Source organism: Nicotiana attenuata, chromosome 7 (genome assembly GCF_001879085.1).
Source record: "Nicotiana attenuata strain UT chromosome 7, NIATTr2, whole genome shotgun sequence".
NCBI lineage: Eukaryota > Viridiplantae > Streptophyta > Magnoliopsida > Solanales > Solanaceae > Nicotiana > Nicotiana attenuata.
The window spans coordinates 7,821,978-7,836,570 of record NC_031995.1 but is presented as its reverse complement, the minus strand read 5'-3'; the positions used below and the strand labels follow the sequence as shown (position 1 = coordinate 7,836,570).

At 41.7% G+C, this 14,593-nt stretch overlaps 1 protein-coding gene across 1 annotated transcript; it reads right to left on the bottom strand.

The window, feature by feature from the left end:
• Window positions 2,578-3,153, bottom strand: LOC109229822. The gene has a single exon (XM_019395371.1). It carries the CDS (start codon window positions 3,151-3,153, stop codon window positions 2,578-2,580), a length of 576 nt encoding a protein of 191 aa, XP_019250916.1.

Sequence of the window (14,593 nt, the reverse complement as noted above, 5' to 3'; positions counted from 1 at the left end):
CTTGCTCGCGTATTTGGGCGAAAGCTTCAAATGCAGGCGTCCAGGTACAACGTCATCAATAATGACTTGTACAAAAGAACGTATGGCATCTCCCTAGCAAAATGCTTAGGCCCAAATCAGATGCGGTGCATCCTCGATGAAGTACACGAAGGTCACTGCGGAGCTCATACCGGCAATCAAGCTCTCATCAGATGCCTCATACTAGCAGGCTACTACTGGCCCATGATGAAAAAAGAGGCCGACGACTTTGTAAAAAAATGCGAGCAATGCCAAAAGTACGCTCCCATAATCCACCAAGCGGGCGAGCACCTCCAGTCAGTCACCTTGCCCTGTCCATTCATCAAATGTGGAATGGACATTGTCAGACCCCTCCCAGCGGGACGAGGTAATATACGATTTCTTTTAGTTTTAACTAACTATTTTTCCAAGTAGGTAGAAGCAGATGCTTGGCTTATTTTTTATCGTCTAGGAGTACCCCGTCTTGCAAATATGAGACAATACGATTACGCCAGTCCCAAGTCAAGTTTATAACCCGTACCTCAATTTCATCAATCGATGAATGGATGAGAGTGACCATGTTCCCTTCTCTGGTTATTTTTTTAGTGGTCGCTGCTAGTTTGGCGAGACCGTCCGCTTCGATGTTCTGCGCTCGAGGTATTTGATCGATCTGGCGTTCGTCGAACTCGGGTAATAGTTTTCAGATTTCAGCCTGGTATTTCTGTAGCCGTTGTTCCTTCACTTGGAAAGTCCATGTGACTTGATTGACGATGAGTTGCGAGTCGTACCGTAAGACTACTCCTTGCTCCGTACTTGAGTGCCAATTTTAATCCTGTATTCATGGTCTCACACTTGGCCTCATTGTTAGTCATATCCGGGCGCCGTATGGACTAGTGAATCATTTCTCTTGTTGGGACCTCGAGCACGAGCCCCAGTCTAGATCCTGATGTGTTAGAAGCGCCATCGGTGTACAGCACCCACTGGTCGTGCATTTTGGTGGAAGCACTAGCGACTTCCCTTTCAACTTCGGGCATTATCTTTGCACTGAAGTTGGCGATGAACTCGGCAAGTACTTGCAACTTTATCTTCATTTGCGGCTGATAGGCTATATCGTGCTCGCTCAGCTCTATGGCCCATTTAGCCAATCTACCCGATAATTCAGGTTTGTGCAGGATACTCCTTAGCGGAAAGGTCGTGACCACTGAGATGGGGTGGCACTGGAAATAGTGTCTAAGCTTTCGTGAAGCTATGACCAAGACTAGGGCAAGCTTCTCGGGGTGGGGGTACCTCGTTTCGGCATCGACCAAAGCTTTGCTAATATAGTAGATGGGAGACAGCATACCTTTATTTTCTCTTACTAGGACTGCACTTACTACAACATTGGAGACGACTAGGTAGATGAGGAGACGTTCTCCAGGTTCCGTTTAAGCGAGCAGCGGGGGCGAAGACAGGTATGCCTTTAGTTCTTTTAAGGCATCAATGCACTCGGAATTCCATTGGAGTCCGTTATCTTTTTATAGAATGTCAAAAAATTTATGGCACCTATTAGAGGACCGTGAGATGAATCTTGACAGGGCGGCTATACGGCCGGTCAACTTTTGCACCTGTTTCTTACCAGTCAAGTTTTCTGGTATTCCTTCTAATGCCTTGAGTTTGTCGGGGTTGACCTCAATGCCTCGTTTCGATACTAAGAAGGCGAGGAACTTTCCCTGAGGTTACTCCGAAAGCACATTTCTCGTGGTTCAATTTCATGTCGTACCTTCTGAGTATGGCGAAGGCTTCCCTCAAGTGGTCGATGTGGTCTTCCTTCATTTTTGACTTGACCAACATGTCATCTATATATACTTCCATGGTTTTGTCGAGCTAATCTCTGAACATTTTGGTCACCAGCCTTTGATATGTCGCCCCTGCATTTTTCAGCCCCAACGGCATAACCTTGTAGTAGTATGTCCCCTGGTGGGTGATGAAAGTGGTTTTTTCATGGTCCTCCTCCTACATGAGGATCTAGTTTTGGCCCGAGTAGGCATCCAAGAAGCTTAGCAGCTCGTGCACGGCTGTTGCGTCGATGAGTTGGTCAATACGGGGCAGTGGGAACGAGTCTTTTAGGCAAGCTTTGTTCGGATCTGTGAAGTCTACACACATCCGCCATTTTCCGTTCTACTTTTTTACCATGACCACGTTGGCAACCATTAGGGATACTTTGACTTTCTGATGGAGCCATTCTCAAGCAACTTTTTCACTTCATCATGGATAGCATCATTTATCGCAGCATTGAAATTTCTTCTAACTTGCTGCACTGGGGGTGGAATAGGTCGACATTTAGTATGTGTGTCGCTACCTCCTTTGGGATGCCCGGCATGTCTGCATGGGAAAAACAAACAATTCTACGTTAATTTTCAAGAATTGGCGTAATTTACCTGGTTCTTGGAGCTTATGGTCGATGAAAGCTTTCTTGTTGTTGTCGTTATCATTGAGTAGGACGGGGTAGAGGTCTTCTACGATATATCCTGTAGCTTCTACGACTTTGGAATCTTTGATTACATCCTTCTCGTCCTCGCTTGACCTCGACCCTGTTGATTGCTAAGCTTCTTTGGCTTTCCCCTTTAACTGATGGGTATGCAAGCAGTCCCAGGCGATACGGTAGCATTCCCGAGCGCTGCGTTGTTCTCCTCGGATGCTGAATATTCCCCAAGAGGTGGGAAATTTGATGACTTGGTATAAACTGGAGGGGACGGCTTTCATGGCATGGATCCAAGGTCGACCTATGATGGTGTTGTACGCCGTATCCTGGTCCATGAGGTAGAAAGTGGTTTCCAAAATGACTCCACCAGCTAGGACGGGTAGCGTGATCTCTCCAGATGTCCGCTCAACTGCATTGTTAAAACCCGTTAGTGTAATATTGCGTGGCACTATCCTATCTTCATGTTTTATTTGGGTAAGAACTCTAGGGTGGATGATGCACGTGCCTCTCCCATCATCGATCATAATACATTTTACATCAGTATCTAAGATGCGTAAAGTAATGACAAGGGCATCATAGTGAGGAAAAACGAAACCGTGGGTATCCGACTTACCAAAGACGATACTTTCTTTGAGTTCATCATACCGTTCATGAGTGATCGATCGTTTAAGCTTATGGGTGGTGGTGAACTTCATGCTGTTGATTGACGCGTCGTCGCCCCTCTGATGATCATATGAATGGTTCGAGCCGGGGAGGGTGGTTTCGGCGGTCCTTGGTGCAGTTCACGTCCATAGGCAAAGTTGGCCCTCCCTCGGTCGCTCATCAGCTCTTTCAAGAGCCCTTGGTGAAACATGTTCATGACCTCTTGTCTTAAGGCGATACAATCCTCGATTTTGTGACCTCGCTCCTGGTGGAACTCGTAGAGGGCATTTGACTTTCTAGTGCTCGGGTCAGATCTCATCTTCCGCAGCCACTTTACTTTTGGGCCGAGCTTCTCCAGTGCGTAAATTATTTCTGAGAGGGAAACACAGAAAGTGTGAGCAGATAATAAGGGGGTCATACCTCTCTCATTTCAGTGAGTTCCTGTTCATGTCCTAGAAGAGCCTTGTCGTGTCAGGGAGGCTGTATGGGGGTGCCCGGCTGTAAGGTTAATGTCTTTCCTGGTTAACTTGAAGTCCTGCTAGATCTCTCTTGGGTCCTTCCTGGATTCGGCTTGTACCGAAGTTAACCGTTGAGTCGGCCCGTTTAGTTCATCTTCATCAGCTCAAACCTCGGTGCAATAAGCATTATATATCTCGTCCCATGTGGTCGGAGGATATTTTATGAGGCGGCTCAGTAGCTTCCTGGTCGCCCTCAAACTGCTTCTGTTTAGCCCGTTCTGAAAGGCTGCCACGACCATTTCTCCCGATACGTTTGGTAGGGTCATCCTTACTCAGTTAAATCGAGCAAGGAAGTCCCTAAGTCCCTCTAAGGGAGATTATTTTATGGCAAATATGTCATTCACTCTCGTATCCGCCTTTTTTGCTCTGGCATGGGCTGTTACAAAATTATCTGCCATTTCCTCGAATGTTTCAATCGAGCGTGCAGGCAGCTGTGAATACCAAGTCACTGCACCCTCGATGAGGGTTTCACCGAACTTCTTCAGTAAGATGGAGGATACTTGCTCTCTAGCGAGATCGTTTCCTTTCACTGCGGTGATGTAATGAGTCACATGATCTTCAGGGTCCGTTGTGTCATCGTATATTTCAGGTACGGCGACATTTTGAAGGTTTTAGGTATTGCGTGTGGCGCAACTCGTCATTGTATGGCTGCTCGATGAACCGACCGGCGTCCCTCTTTGGTAGGAGTTTTTGGGCGCCCGGTATTTTGTCTACTCTTGCTTGATGTTCTTTCATTTGGTCACAGAGCATTTTGTTCTCGTTCTCCATCTCCTCCATTTTCCTCAGAATGGCTGCGAGGGTGTCGTTACCTACATCACTAACACTATGAGTAATACCTGTTATGAGGGGGCGTGCTGCTCGTTTGGCATTGATGCAACGCGTACGTCTGCATCTTCTTTGTTCGTCCTTTGAGTGGGCTTGTCGAGAATGCTGGTCAGCGTGTTTGCCAACCATACCTCGAGAAGTTTATTCACTGCCGGTGGTGCCTCTTCCATTGTGGACGTAGAGGCCTCCTTACCGTGTGAGGTCGTGATGCTACCATGCGGAGGGTTAAGCTGTTTCACCGAGGAGATGCATTTGGTGTTACATCTTTGCTCTCCGTTTCATCGATTTCGTTAATAGTGTGAAGGAGATTAGCAGTGAAGTCAGCTATTGCTTTTCTCCTTTCCTCTTCTTTACCTGCCATGTTAGCTTTGTGTGAACAAGGAAACGTTGTGTGTTCTATGTTATGGATCTAGAGAAAACTAAAATTTTAACTAGAAAATCTCCACAGACGGTGCTAAGTTGTTTGACCAAAAAGTATAACACCTATTTGTTAAACCAATTAATAATAAGATGGGTAAATTCTAGTTAAGCATAATTAACTCTAGATCTAAGATAGATAACGTGAATGGAAGGTAGTTGAACCTAAATGTTGGTAGTGATTATGCTCGATTTTACTAACATGTAGAAAAAAACATGCATTAAATAACATTAAATGGCAATAAATGTAAATAGAGGGGAAGATTCACCCAATATTGAAGAGAGTGAAGGATTCTTTCCTCTGACAATGATGAATGACACGAGTGTTAGAGAATATTGCGCACTTTCTTGGATCTGATGGAGATGACAATAGAATAGTTCACAAAAAGATGGAATATAAGCAAAAAGTGCTCCTTTGTATTTTCTGAGTGCTTATCCTTTATTTAAAAAAAAATTCCCCATCTCTCTATCCCTCTCTGTGGGATACTCCCAGAAAAAAACCCTAAAAGTACAATAAAGGGTAAAATCAAGGGAATATTTCTTTTGAAAGTCCCGAGGCCATACTAGCCATTATTTCCGTTACCTCTACTCGACTTAGGCCCAGAAGAGCCACACAACAGCTCATTCTTATTAACCATTGTTCGACCTCGACAAGACCACCTATAATGAGTTACCGTCGTCATGATAGTCACTTCTTCATATCAAATTTCCTCAGTCGAATTTTAGCCCATACACTATTAACGTCCACACGAAATAAAACCTTTTTAGAAAACAAGACTAGGGCGAAAAGACAAAGCACAAAAGGTCAAAGACTAAAACAATAGGGACCAACCCATATTCGGAAAGCGAGCACTTAAAGGAAGGGAAGCGAGTGGGGCTCTATTGTCATAGCCTCATAGGTTATACTAGCAAGGTATGCCAGTGCAATGCTAGGGCCCACATGATTAAGAGGGTTGTGAGCAGTTAAATATATGTTCAATAATTCAACATATGTTCTAAGATTAAAGCAAGCAAGCTCCATCTATTTAAACTATCTTTTATTTGAATTCTTAAATAATGTGATGATAATTTTTAAGGATGGAAATAGTTGAACTTTCTCGCAGTACCAACAAATATAATTTCAAAGCCTGACTTCAAACAACCAAAGAGAATACTGCTACTATTACACCTCTCGCCAATGGGAAGTAATGAGGCTAGTCTCCCCCCCCCCCCCCTGAATGAAGTAGTGAGGGTCCCTTCCCGCGTATGCGCCTTTATTTATAATCTTTATATTTTTGAATTACCAATGGAGAATCTTTCTAAAAAAATCTCAGCATGATTCTGAGACTTCCTCTGGAATCCCGGTGCGGACATGAAGTTCACTTGGGCCGGCTCTGCAGCAGGCACCTCGCCCTGCTTCTCAATAATAGGATCCTCCACTGGATCCACTGGTGGCACAACTAGAGTAGCTCTTGGACGCCCTCGTCTTCTATCACGAGCTGTAGCCCTCCCTCGCCCTCTAGCAATAGGGGGAGCAGCTCCTCCACAACCGAGTACATCTGCCGCGCGCGTTCTCACCATCTGTGAGAGAATGAGAGAAAGATACTTAGCACAACATCAATTGCACGATAGGAGATGAAAAAGAGAAGTTTCTTAACACCCTATAGCCTCTCGAAGATAAGTACGAACGTCTGCGCACCGATCCGCAAGACTCTATTAAGCATGCTCATAACTTGTGAGACCTACGTGAACCTAGTGCTCCGATTCCATGTTGTCACGACCCAACTTCTCCTATGGGTCGTGATGGCGCCTAACGTCGCCGCTAGGAAAGCCAACGCATGAATTAGCCATGTATCCATTCTTTTTAATAATTTTATGTAGTTGATTTTTGTTTTTATCGAGTAAATGAGAAGTGGAAAATTTAATAAAGTAAAGCGAAAACTAATTGAAGTGTTAATACAGTGAAATAAATGCTCAAAAGTCATAAAGTGCCAACTAGCATGATTCTATGACCTGGTGTCACAAATGTATGAGCAACTAGTAGAATATACAAAACACTATGCTACTGTCTGAAATAGGACAGACAGAAAGTAAATACAAAAGAGAGACTGCGGGTGCTGCAGAACAGCCTCAGAGAGCAACTCACCACTAAGCCTCACGGTAACGGGGGTGCGCATGAAACCATGCAAAGAAGACCAGTACCAATAAAATAAGTCCAAGTTTATTGTAAAATTCAGAAAACTTTTTGTACAATTTGTTGGTGTCGTGTTCGTCCATCTTAGCTGCTTATATATTATAGAAACTACCACGGACCAGAGTCGGCAAATGAGAGCGGCGAAATAAAGATGAAATTTTTTTTTTTATTTCTCACCTGTACCCACATTGGGGCCTGACCAATCCGGATTCACGTCGGGAAGTCCCACGTTTGGGGATAAAGCGCTCCTAACAAAGACGACTCCATACCCAGGGGCTCGAACTCGAGACTAGATGAACTTCAATCAATACTCAAAATGGACAACCATGATCTAACCCGTTTAAAATTTGTTTGGCCAAAGTAAGTTCATCAAAATGAGGTCAAATAATAATATGGTCCTAAAAATTTCATTAGTCCCTCCTTTTTTTAAACTAGTTTCTGAACACATGCATTGTACATGCGTCTCATGCCAATTAGTGCGGCAGTAAATTTATAAAGAAAAATTCCAAACTCCTACGGTGTGTTTGGTATGAAGGAAAATATTTTTCATGGAAAATGAGTGATTTTATCACTTATTATACCTTGTTTGGTTGGTGAATGGAAAACTTTTTTCGGAAAACATTTTCTAGTGTTTGGTTAGAGGGCAGAAAATATTTTTTTAAGAAAATATTTTTTTTATGCTACTCTCCTCACCCCCTTCCCCTAAGTCCTCATGCTTCCTTGCTCGCTCCCCCCCCCCTCCCCCCCTCACCCAAATACTCAACGTTTTTAGGATTCTATTTTCTTCAAAAAATTTAATTATTCTTCTAAAAATCCACACAAACTCAAAGGAACTAATGTGTTCCTTTACCTTTTTACGCAAAAATAACGTTACAATTTGTGCTCCATAACTAAAAAGAAAATACTCTTTTTTTGGTTGAAAAAAAAAGTACTTTTTCTACAACATGAAAATAAAGTACTCATTTTACTGAAATAAAAGGAAATACCTTTTCTACATCATGAAAAGAAAATAATCATTTTTGTTGAAATAAAAAAAATACTTTTTTTTAATCATCAAAAAAGAATGTTGTTTTTGTTAATATGAAAAGAAAATACTTTTTCTATGAAAAGAAAGTACGCCTTTTGTTGAAATGAAAAAATAAATACTTTTTTGACATCATGCAAAGAAAATACTTTTTTTTGTTGATGCCACTCAATTTTACTCCAGGTCGTGATGGTGCCCAACACCGTTGTCAGGCAAGCCAACGCGGAAGTATTAATGAATTCTAGTTTTACCTTTCCAAAACAGTTAACACAAACTCTAAATTTTGAATTTAAAACAAGAAATAATTAGCATCGAACCGAAATAGTTATACAATCCCAAAAGAATAGTCTACTAATGTGTGTGCCAAGACCCGGTGTCATAAGTATATGGGAATCTGGTAGAATACACTAAAGAATAAATCTATCGTACTGTCTGAAACAGAATAGACAGCCAAAAGTAAAGAAAGACTCTATCGGGCTGCTGAACGGCGTAGGAGGGGAGCAGCTCACCGTGGAATCTCTGGCCGGATCAAGAGTATGCACCACCCTGGTAACCAGATGTACCTGTCTCAGATCCTGTACAATTAAGTACAGAAGTGTAGTATGAGTACATAAACAATATGTACCCAGTAAGTATCATGTCTTATCTCGATGAAGTAGAGACGACAGGTCGACTTGACACTTACTAGGGTCAAATAATATGAGAAAGCATTATACTAAGCATGGATAGCACAAATAATTAACAACTTATAGCAAGAAGTAACAGGACCTTTCCTAGATAATATCACAGTTAGCCATTTACATTTCAGGGCATATAAACAAGTTCAGTCCACAGCAATATACCGAGCAAGAAGCATACGTAAGTAGTGCCAAGGTCGTACGGCCCGATCCAACATAAAAGTAAAGTGTGCACTGCCGGAGGGTCGAACGGCGCAAACCATAGATGGATCTATTACCCGTCTCGCGAATCATACATGTGACGCGGTCAAATGTAATTAAGCACAACAAACAGGCAGTCAAGAATATATCAGGGAAGCAATTACCCACAGAAATGTCAACTCCTCTTTAAAAGATCAAGAAACTGATGTTCTCGTATTAATTTCATTTACCACATTCAACATGGTTCAAGCAAATCCCAATTAACCATAGAGTCACAAGAATATCACATAAAGCATGCTTTTGGGTCCTAGACTACCCGTACTTAAGCAATATAGTGGCTAAGCACGGACTCTTGTCACCTAGTGCATACGTAGCCCCCGCATTTAGTGGCAAATTATTCAATTATTACACCTATGGGGACAATTCTATCTTACAATGTTAGATAGGATACTCACCTCGCTCCAAAGCGTACTCCAATATCAAGAACGTGCTCAAACCCTCAATTTGGAGCCGAACGATCCAAAACTAATTAAACGAGGTAGGAACTAGTCAATATAAGCTCAAGAATTCGCATTTTAATTATTAAAGTAATTTCCCAAGATTTTCAATATAAGCTCAAGATTTTCACTAATTTTTGTGTGTTAATCTACCCAAAACCCAAGTATTAAACTCACATTAAGTAAATAACTTACCTCACAATGCTATGTTGAAATCCCCTCTTTGAAAGCTCCCAAATCGCCCAAGTGTAGAGATAGAATGAAATAAATGGCCTAAGTCCCGTTTTTAAAAGCTGTGTCCAGGCCTCTGATGTCGCATTTGCGACATCAGGTTCGCAAATCCGAACTCGCAATTGCAACAAAATCTTCGCAATTGCGAACTGGCCTCTCTCCTGCTTCCGTCGCAAATGTGATCTTGGGGTCGCAAATGCGGACCCTGCAGCATTCGCAAATGTGATGTAATTGTCGCAAATGCAACGCTGCCCACCTCCTGCCTTCATCACAATTGCGATGGTTTTCTCACAAATGCGAGTTCGCAATTGCGAACAAATTCCTCGCATTTGCGAGACCTGCAACTCCTCACAGAAACACCAGAAAACTGGGGTATTTTTCACCCCTAACCCATGCCCGAAACTCACCCGAGCCCTCGGGGCTCCACTCCGAACACCCACACAAGTCCAACAACCTTGTACAAACTTGCTCGAGCGATCAAATCGCCGAAATAACATCTAAAACTACGAATGCAACTCCAAAACGCATGAAATCCTTAAGAACACTCAAATTCCTATTTTTACAACCGGACGTCCGAATCACGTCAAATCAATCCCGTTTCTCACCAAACTTCACAGACAAGACTTAAATATTATATTGGACATGTACCGGGCTCCGTAACCTACATACGGGCCCGATACCAACATGATCAAGCATTATTCCTTTTCATTAAATCCTTAGAATTTTAGTTTAACAATTTCTAACAAAAAATTTTTACTCGGGCTAGGGACCTCGAAATTCGATTCCGGGCTACACCCAGGTCCCATATTTTCTTACGGACCTTCCTGGACCGTTAAAACACGAGTCCGGGTCCATTAACTAAACATATTGACCAAAGTCAAACTTAGCCTTTTAAGAAAACTTTAAGGAATCAAGTGTGCCTATTTCAACCCAAACTCTTCAAAATCCCGAACCAACCATCCCCGCAGGTCTTAGTTAAAGCAAGTGCGGGAAGTCTTATTTAGGGGAACGGGGTTCTAAAAAGCGAAACAACCAGTCGGGTCGTTACAGTTGAAGTGAAAGAAAATACCATTTCTATGAAAAGAAAGTACTTTTTTTTGTTGATGAAAAAAATACTTTTTTATATCATGTATAAAAAATACTCATTTGTTGAAATGCAAAAAAATCAATCTATAACATTTGTTGCACAAGGACATACAGAGCATGTAATAGAGTCTAGGTTTGACAAATTCTAATTAAGGAAAATGTCTAAGAATCAATTTGATAGCATAATCAACCACAAAATAAGGCAAGAAAATATTTAGAGGTTGAAATCAGTAGGGAACAGAGTATACCAATCACAGGAATCATGGATTCCCTTAGAATGTAACAATGAGCAAAGGAAAGTATCACAACTGAACGAAGCAAACATAACACATACAAGAATAGGGTAAAAGAATCACATAAATCTGGGATTCAAAGTAAGAGGTGGTACTGATGAGAGGAAATAACAACAAATTTTCTGGGAATAAACACATAATAGGCAGGAATAGTCAAAGTCATAAACCTAACAAGCAAATATAGGGTAAAAATCATAGAATCACATAATGTTCATGAGAAACATACAGATTAGTTGAACATATTATCAAAAACAAACTCGGAAACCCAGGATTAGAACTCGGAAACCCAGGATGGAAAGAGGGGATCTGGACCGTTGATTAGAATTGATCAACGGTCAGATAGGACCAGGGATTGGGTCGGGTAGCTTGGTGGATTGGGCTTGGGGTTTGGGCTCTTTTAATTAGGTTTGGAGCTGGTTCAGTTAGGCTAGAATTGAAAATGAAATTGGTTATTTGTTAAATACCCAATTAAATTAAATAAAACAATTTACAAAAATAGCTGATAATTGTACAAAAATGAATTTCATGCATAGAAAATAGTTAAAAATGATTACTTGGTATTTTAAAATACAAATGATTAATTTCCCGTAAAAAAAATAGTATAAAATTATATGATTGGGCTATATTGCAAAGTTATTGCAATTGTAGCCAGACGATGCCAATTTGGCTAATTATGAAATAATTTGGTTTAAATAGGACCATAAATAATAAATTAAATCAAGAAATGCTTTTGAAATCACTTGTGATGCAATTCTGTAATTATTTATTGGAAATAAAATGCTGGGTAAATTAATAAAATATAGAAAAATTATGAAAAAATACCAATTGCTATTGATGCATGATTTTGAAGGTATATATGCAATTTTAAAAATATTTTGGGGAAAAATTGGGTATCAACAGACGTTGTATGAGGTCTTTACATCGATCACATGCGACCATGCACTTGATCGCATATCTTCAATGGTGATTCCCAGCTTGATTGCGCCTATGGTTATTTGCCCCCCCCCCCCCCCCCCCGGTTGAATCCATGGATCATCACACGTCTTTCCGAGAGTTCGTTCATGGGAATACCAAGTTCATTCATAGTGCAAATTGGCAAGATGTTTACTGAGGATCCTCCATCAACCAAAATTTGATTTACCCTTTCATCACGTATATAGCCAACCAGGTACAACGGGCGGTTATAAAGAGTGTCACCTAGCAGAAGGTCGTCATTTGTGAACGTAACTTTTTTGTCGCGTGTGTTAACTTCTTGATGAATAGACTCGATGAGTTTTTCTGAAGATGGTGCCAACGGCTGGTCATCACTCTTTTCTTCCCCTTTATCATCATTGCAACAAGAGGCCTCAATACCAGCGCAGGAAATCTTCATGCAGAACCAACATAGCAAGAAATTATCCAAGGTCACTGTATGTCGTGGCTTTTGAGGGTGGTGCATCTCCACTTTTGCTTTCTTCAAACGCCTAACTGGATTCTTTTTCGTTGGTCTTTTTACCATCATCTTCCTTGTTGGTTGTTCTATAGATTCTTTTCGTGGGCTCCTTTTGTGGCACCTACGATGAGCCACCAACGTCCAAAATCATCATCAGGTGGATCGTCTTCAAATTTGTTGTTCCCCAGTAATTCTTCGTTTTTGATTCCTTTTAAACTGCATTACTCGTCTAGACTAAATGAGCCAAAGGTGATAGAGACTTGATTCGTGCTTGCTTTCTCATCTTCAAGCACGATCTTCTTTTCACGAGACAAGTCCATAACTTTGTCCTTCAAGACAAAGCACTTCTCCAGAGGCTGGCATACAAATCAGCGATATTTGCAGTAATTTGGGTCATTCGTTTTCCCAGCATCATTTGGTCGCTTCATCTCCAGATGCTCAATGAGATTTAACTCGGGAGTTCTTCGAAAATGGTTGACATCAGAATCCAGAAACGGGTAATCTTTCTCTTGCTTTACTCTTAGAGTCAACTTTCCACTTGGCTTATATTGAAAAGAAGTGGATTTCATACTCTACTTCTTGCTCACCTTCGTCGTGAACTTCACAGGTGACGTGTTGACATTCATAGCTTCTTTGCTTTCAGACTTGGGTAAGAACTTGCCCCAGTTCCTGACTTCTTGCTTGTCGTTCCCTTTGCGAGGTTCACAGATGGGCAGCCTTTCATTTCCAGCGGAGGCCATGCTCAATTCCATGTCATGGACACGAGTTTCAAGTTTTTCAAATGTGTTAGGTTTGATACCTTGCAAGATGTAGCGCAATCCCCAATGCATGCCTTGGATGAACATCTCTATGACTGAAGCTTCACTAAGCCTATCTTTACAGTTGAGGCTTGTGTTCTTCCAACGATTGATAAAGTCGATAACTGGTTCACCCTTTTGTTGACGAGTATTTATAAGTTCTATCATACTCACAGTACGTATCGTGCTATAAAAGCGATTGAGGAACTCTTGGTCTAGTTGATCCCAGCTATTAATAGATCCAGCCTCGAGGCCTATGTACCAATAAAAAGCATTTCCTCTTAGCGAGCATACAAACTACTTGACGACGTAATCTCCATAAGTCCTAGCACTGTTGCATGTCTCAACGAAGTGCGCCACATGTTGCTTTGGATTACCTTTTCCATCAAACTGTTGAAACTTTGGAGGTTGATAACCAGCAGGCATATTCAACATATTGACCCTAGCAGTACGGTTTTACATATGTAAGGAAGGACTTGGCAGCAACTTCATTCTTTCTCTTAATGGTTCCTTCAATAAACTCCTTCAATTGATCGTTTGGAATCATCCCTTCAGATGAGACAGGGATAGCCTTAGCGGATGCTACTTGTCTTTGGGGAGACTCACTCTCTGGAACTTCAGGGAGCTTGCCAGGTGCGTGGGTAGATTCTTCTTCCATCAAGATTCCCACCTTATATGTTAGCTTGTCGAATCTAGCATCTTGATTTTGCATGCACTTAGTCAAGCCAGCGATTGCTTCTGTCATGTTTGCCAACTTCTCCTCCATAGATGAAGTGTTTGTCACCATGGCTTGCATGATTATCGTGAATGATGGAGAGTAGCATGGATTTTCACACAGATTGATCCTTGATTGGTTCACACTATATGGTGCAAGTAGGGAGGATCCATCACTTGAGAATCATCATCTTCCTTCACAGTAGAGTGCATGGATCCGGAGAGGTCAAGAAGAGTAAGAGCTTTCTTTATCTTTTTAGCAACATCGCTCCCTCCTTCAGGTGCGTTTGTGGAGGATCTTGCTCCTTTTGAGGATGAAGATCCAAAAATATGGGTTGATCATGACGGCACTTGGGGTGCTTGTTGTCCTAACGAGCTTGCTTTGCTCCTCGTAATTGGTCCAAAGCTTCCAAAGGTAACATCGAGGATGCTTTTCACATCAGCATAGAACCTGGAATTAGCAGCCTTGCTGGAAGTTGAACTAGAGTTGATTTTCTTTGAAGCCATTTCTATGTTCTTGAACTTTGGTGATTGAAAAGTTGAGATGAGAGGTAGAGATTGTCCCGCTGAGCGTGCCAGAATTTGTAGATAATAAATTTGCGTCGAGA

What these genes read in the sequence shown, in the direction of transcription:
- LOC109229822 (XM_019395371.1), bottom strand. Translation starts at nt 3,153, where the DNA reads ATGAAGTTCACCACCACCCATAAGCTTAAACGATCGATCACTCATGAA.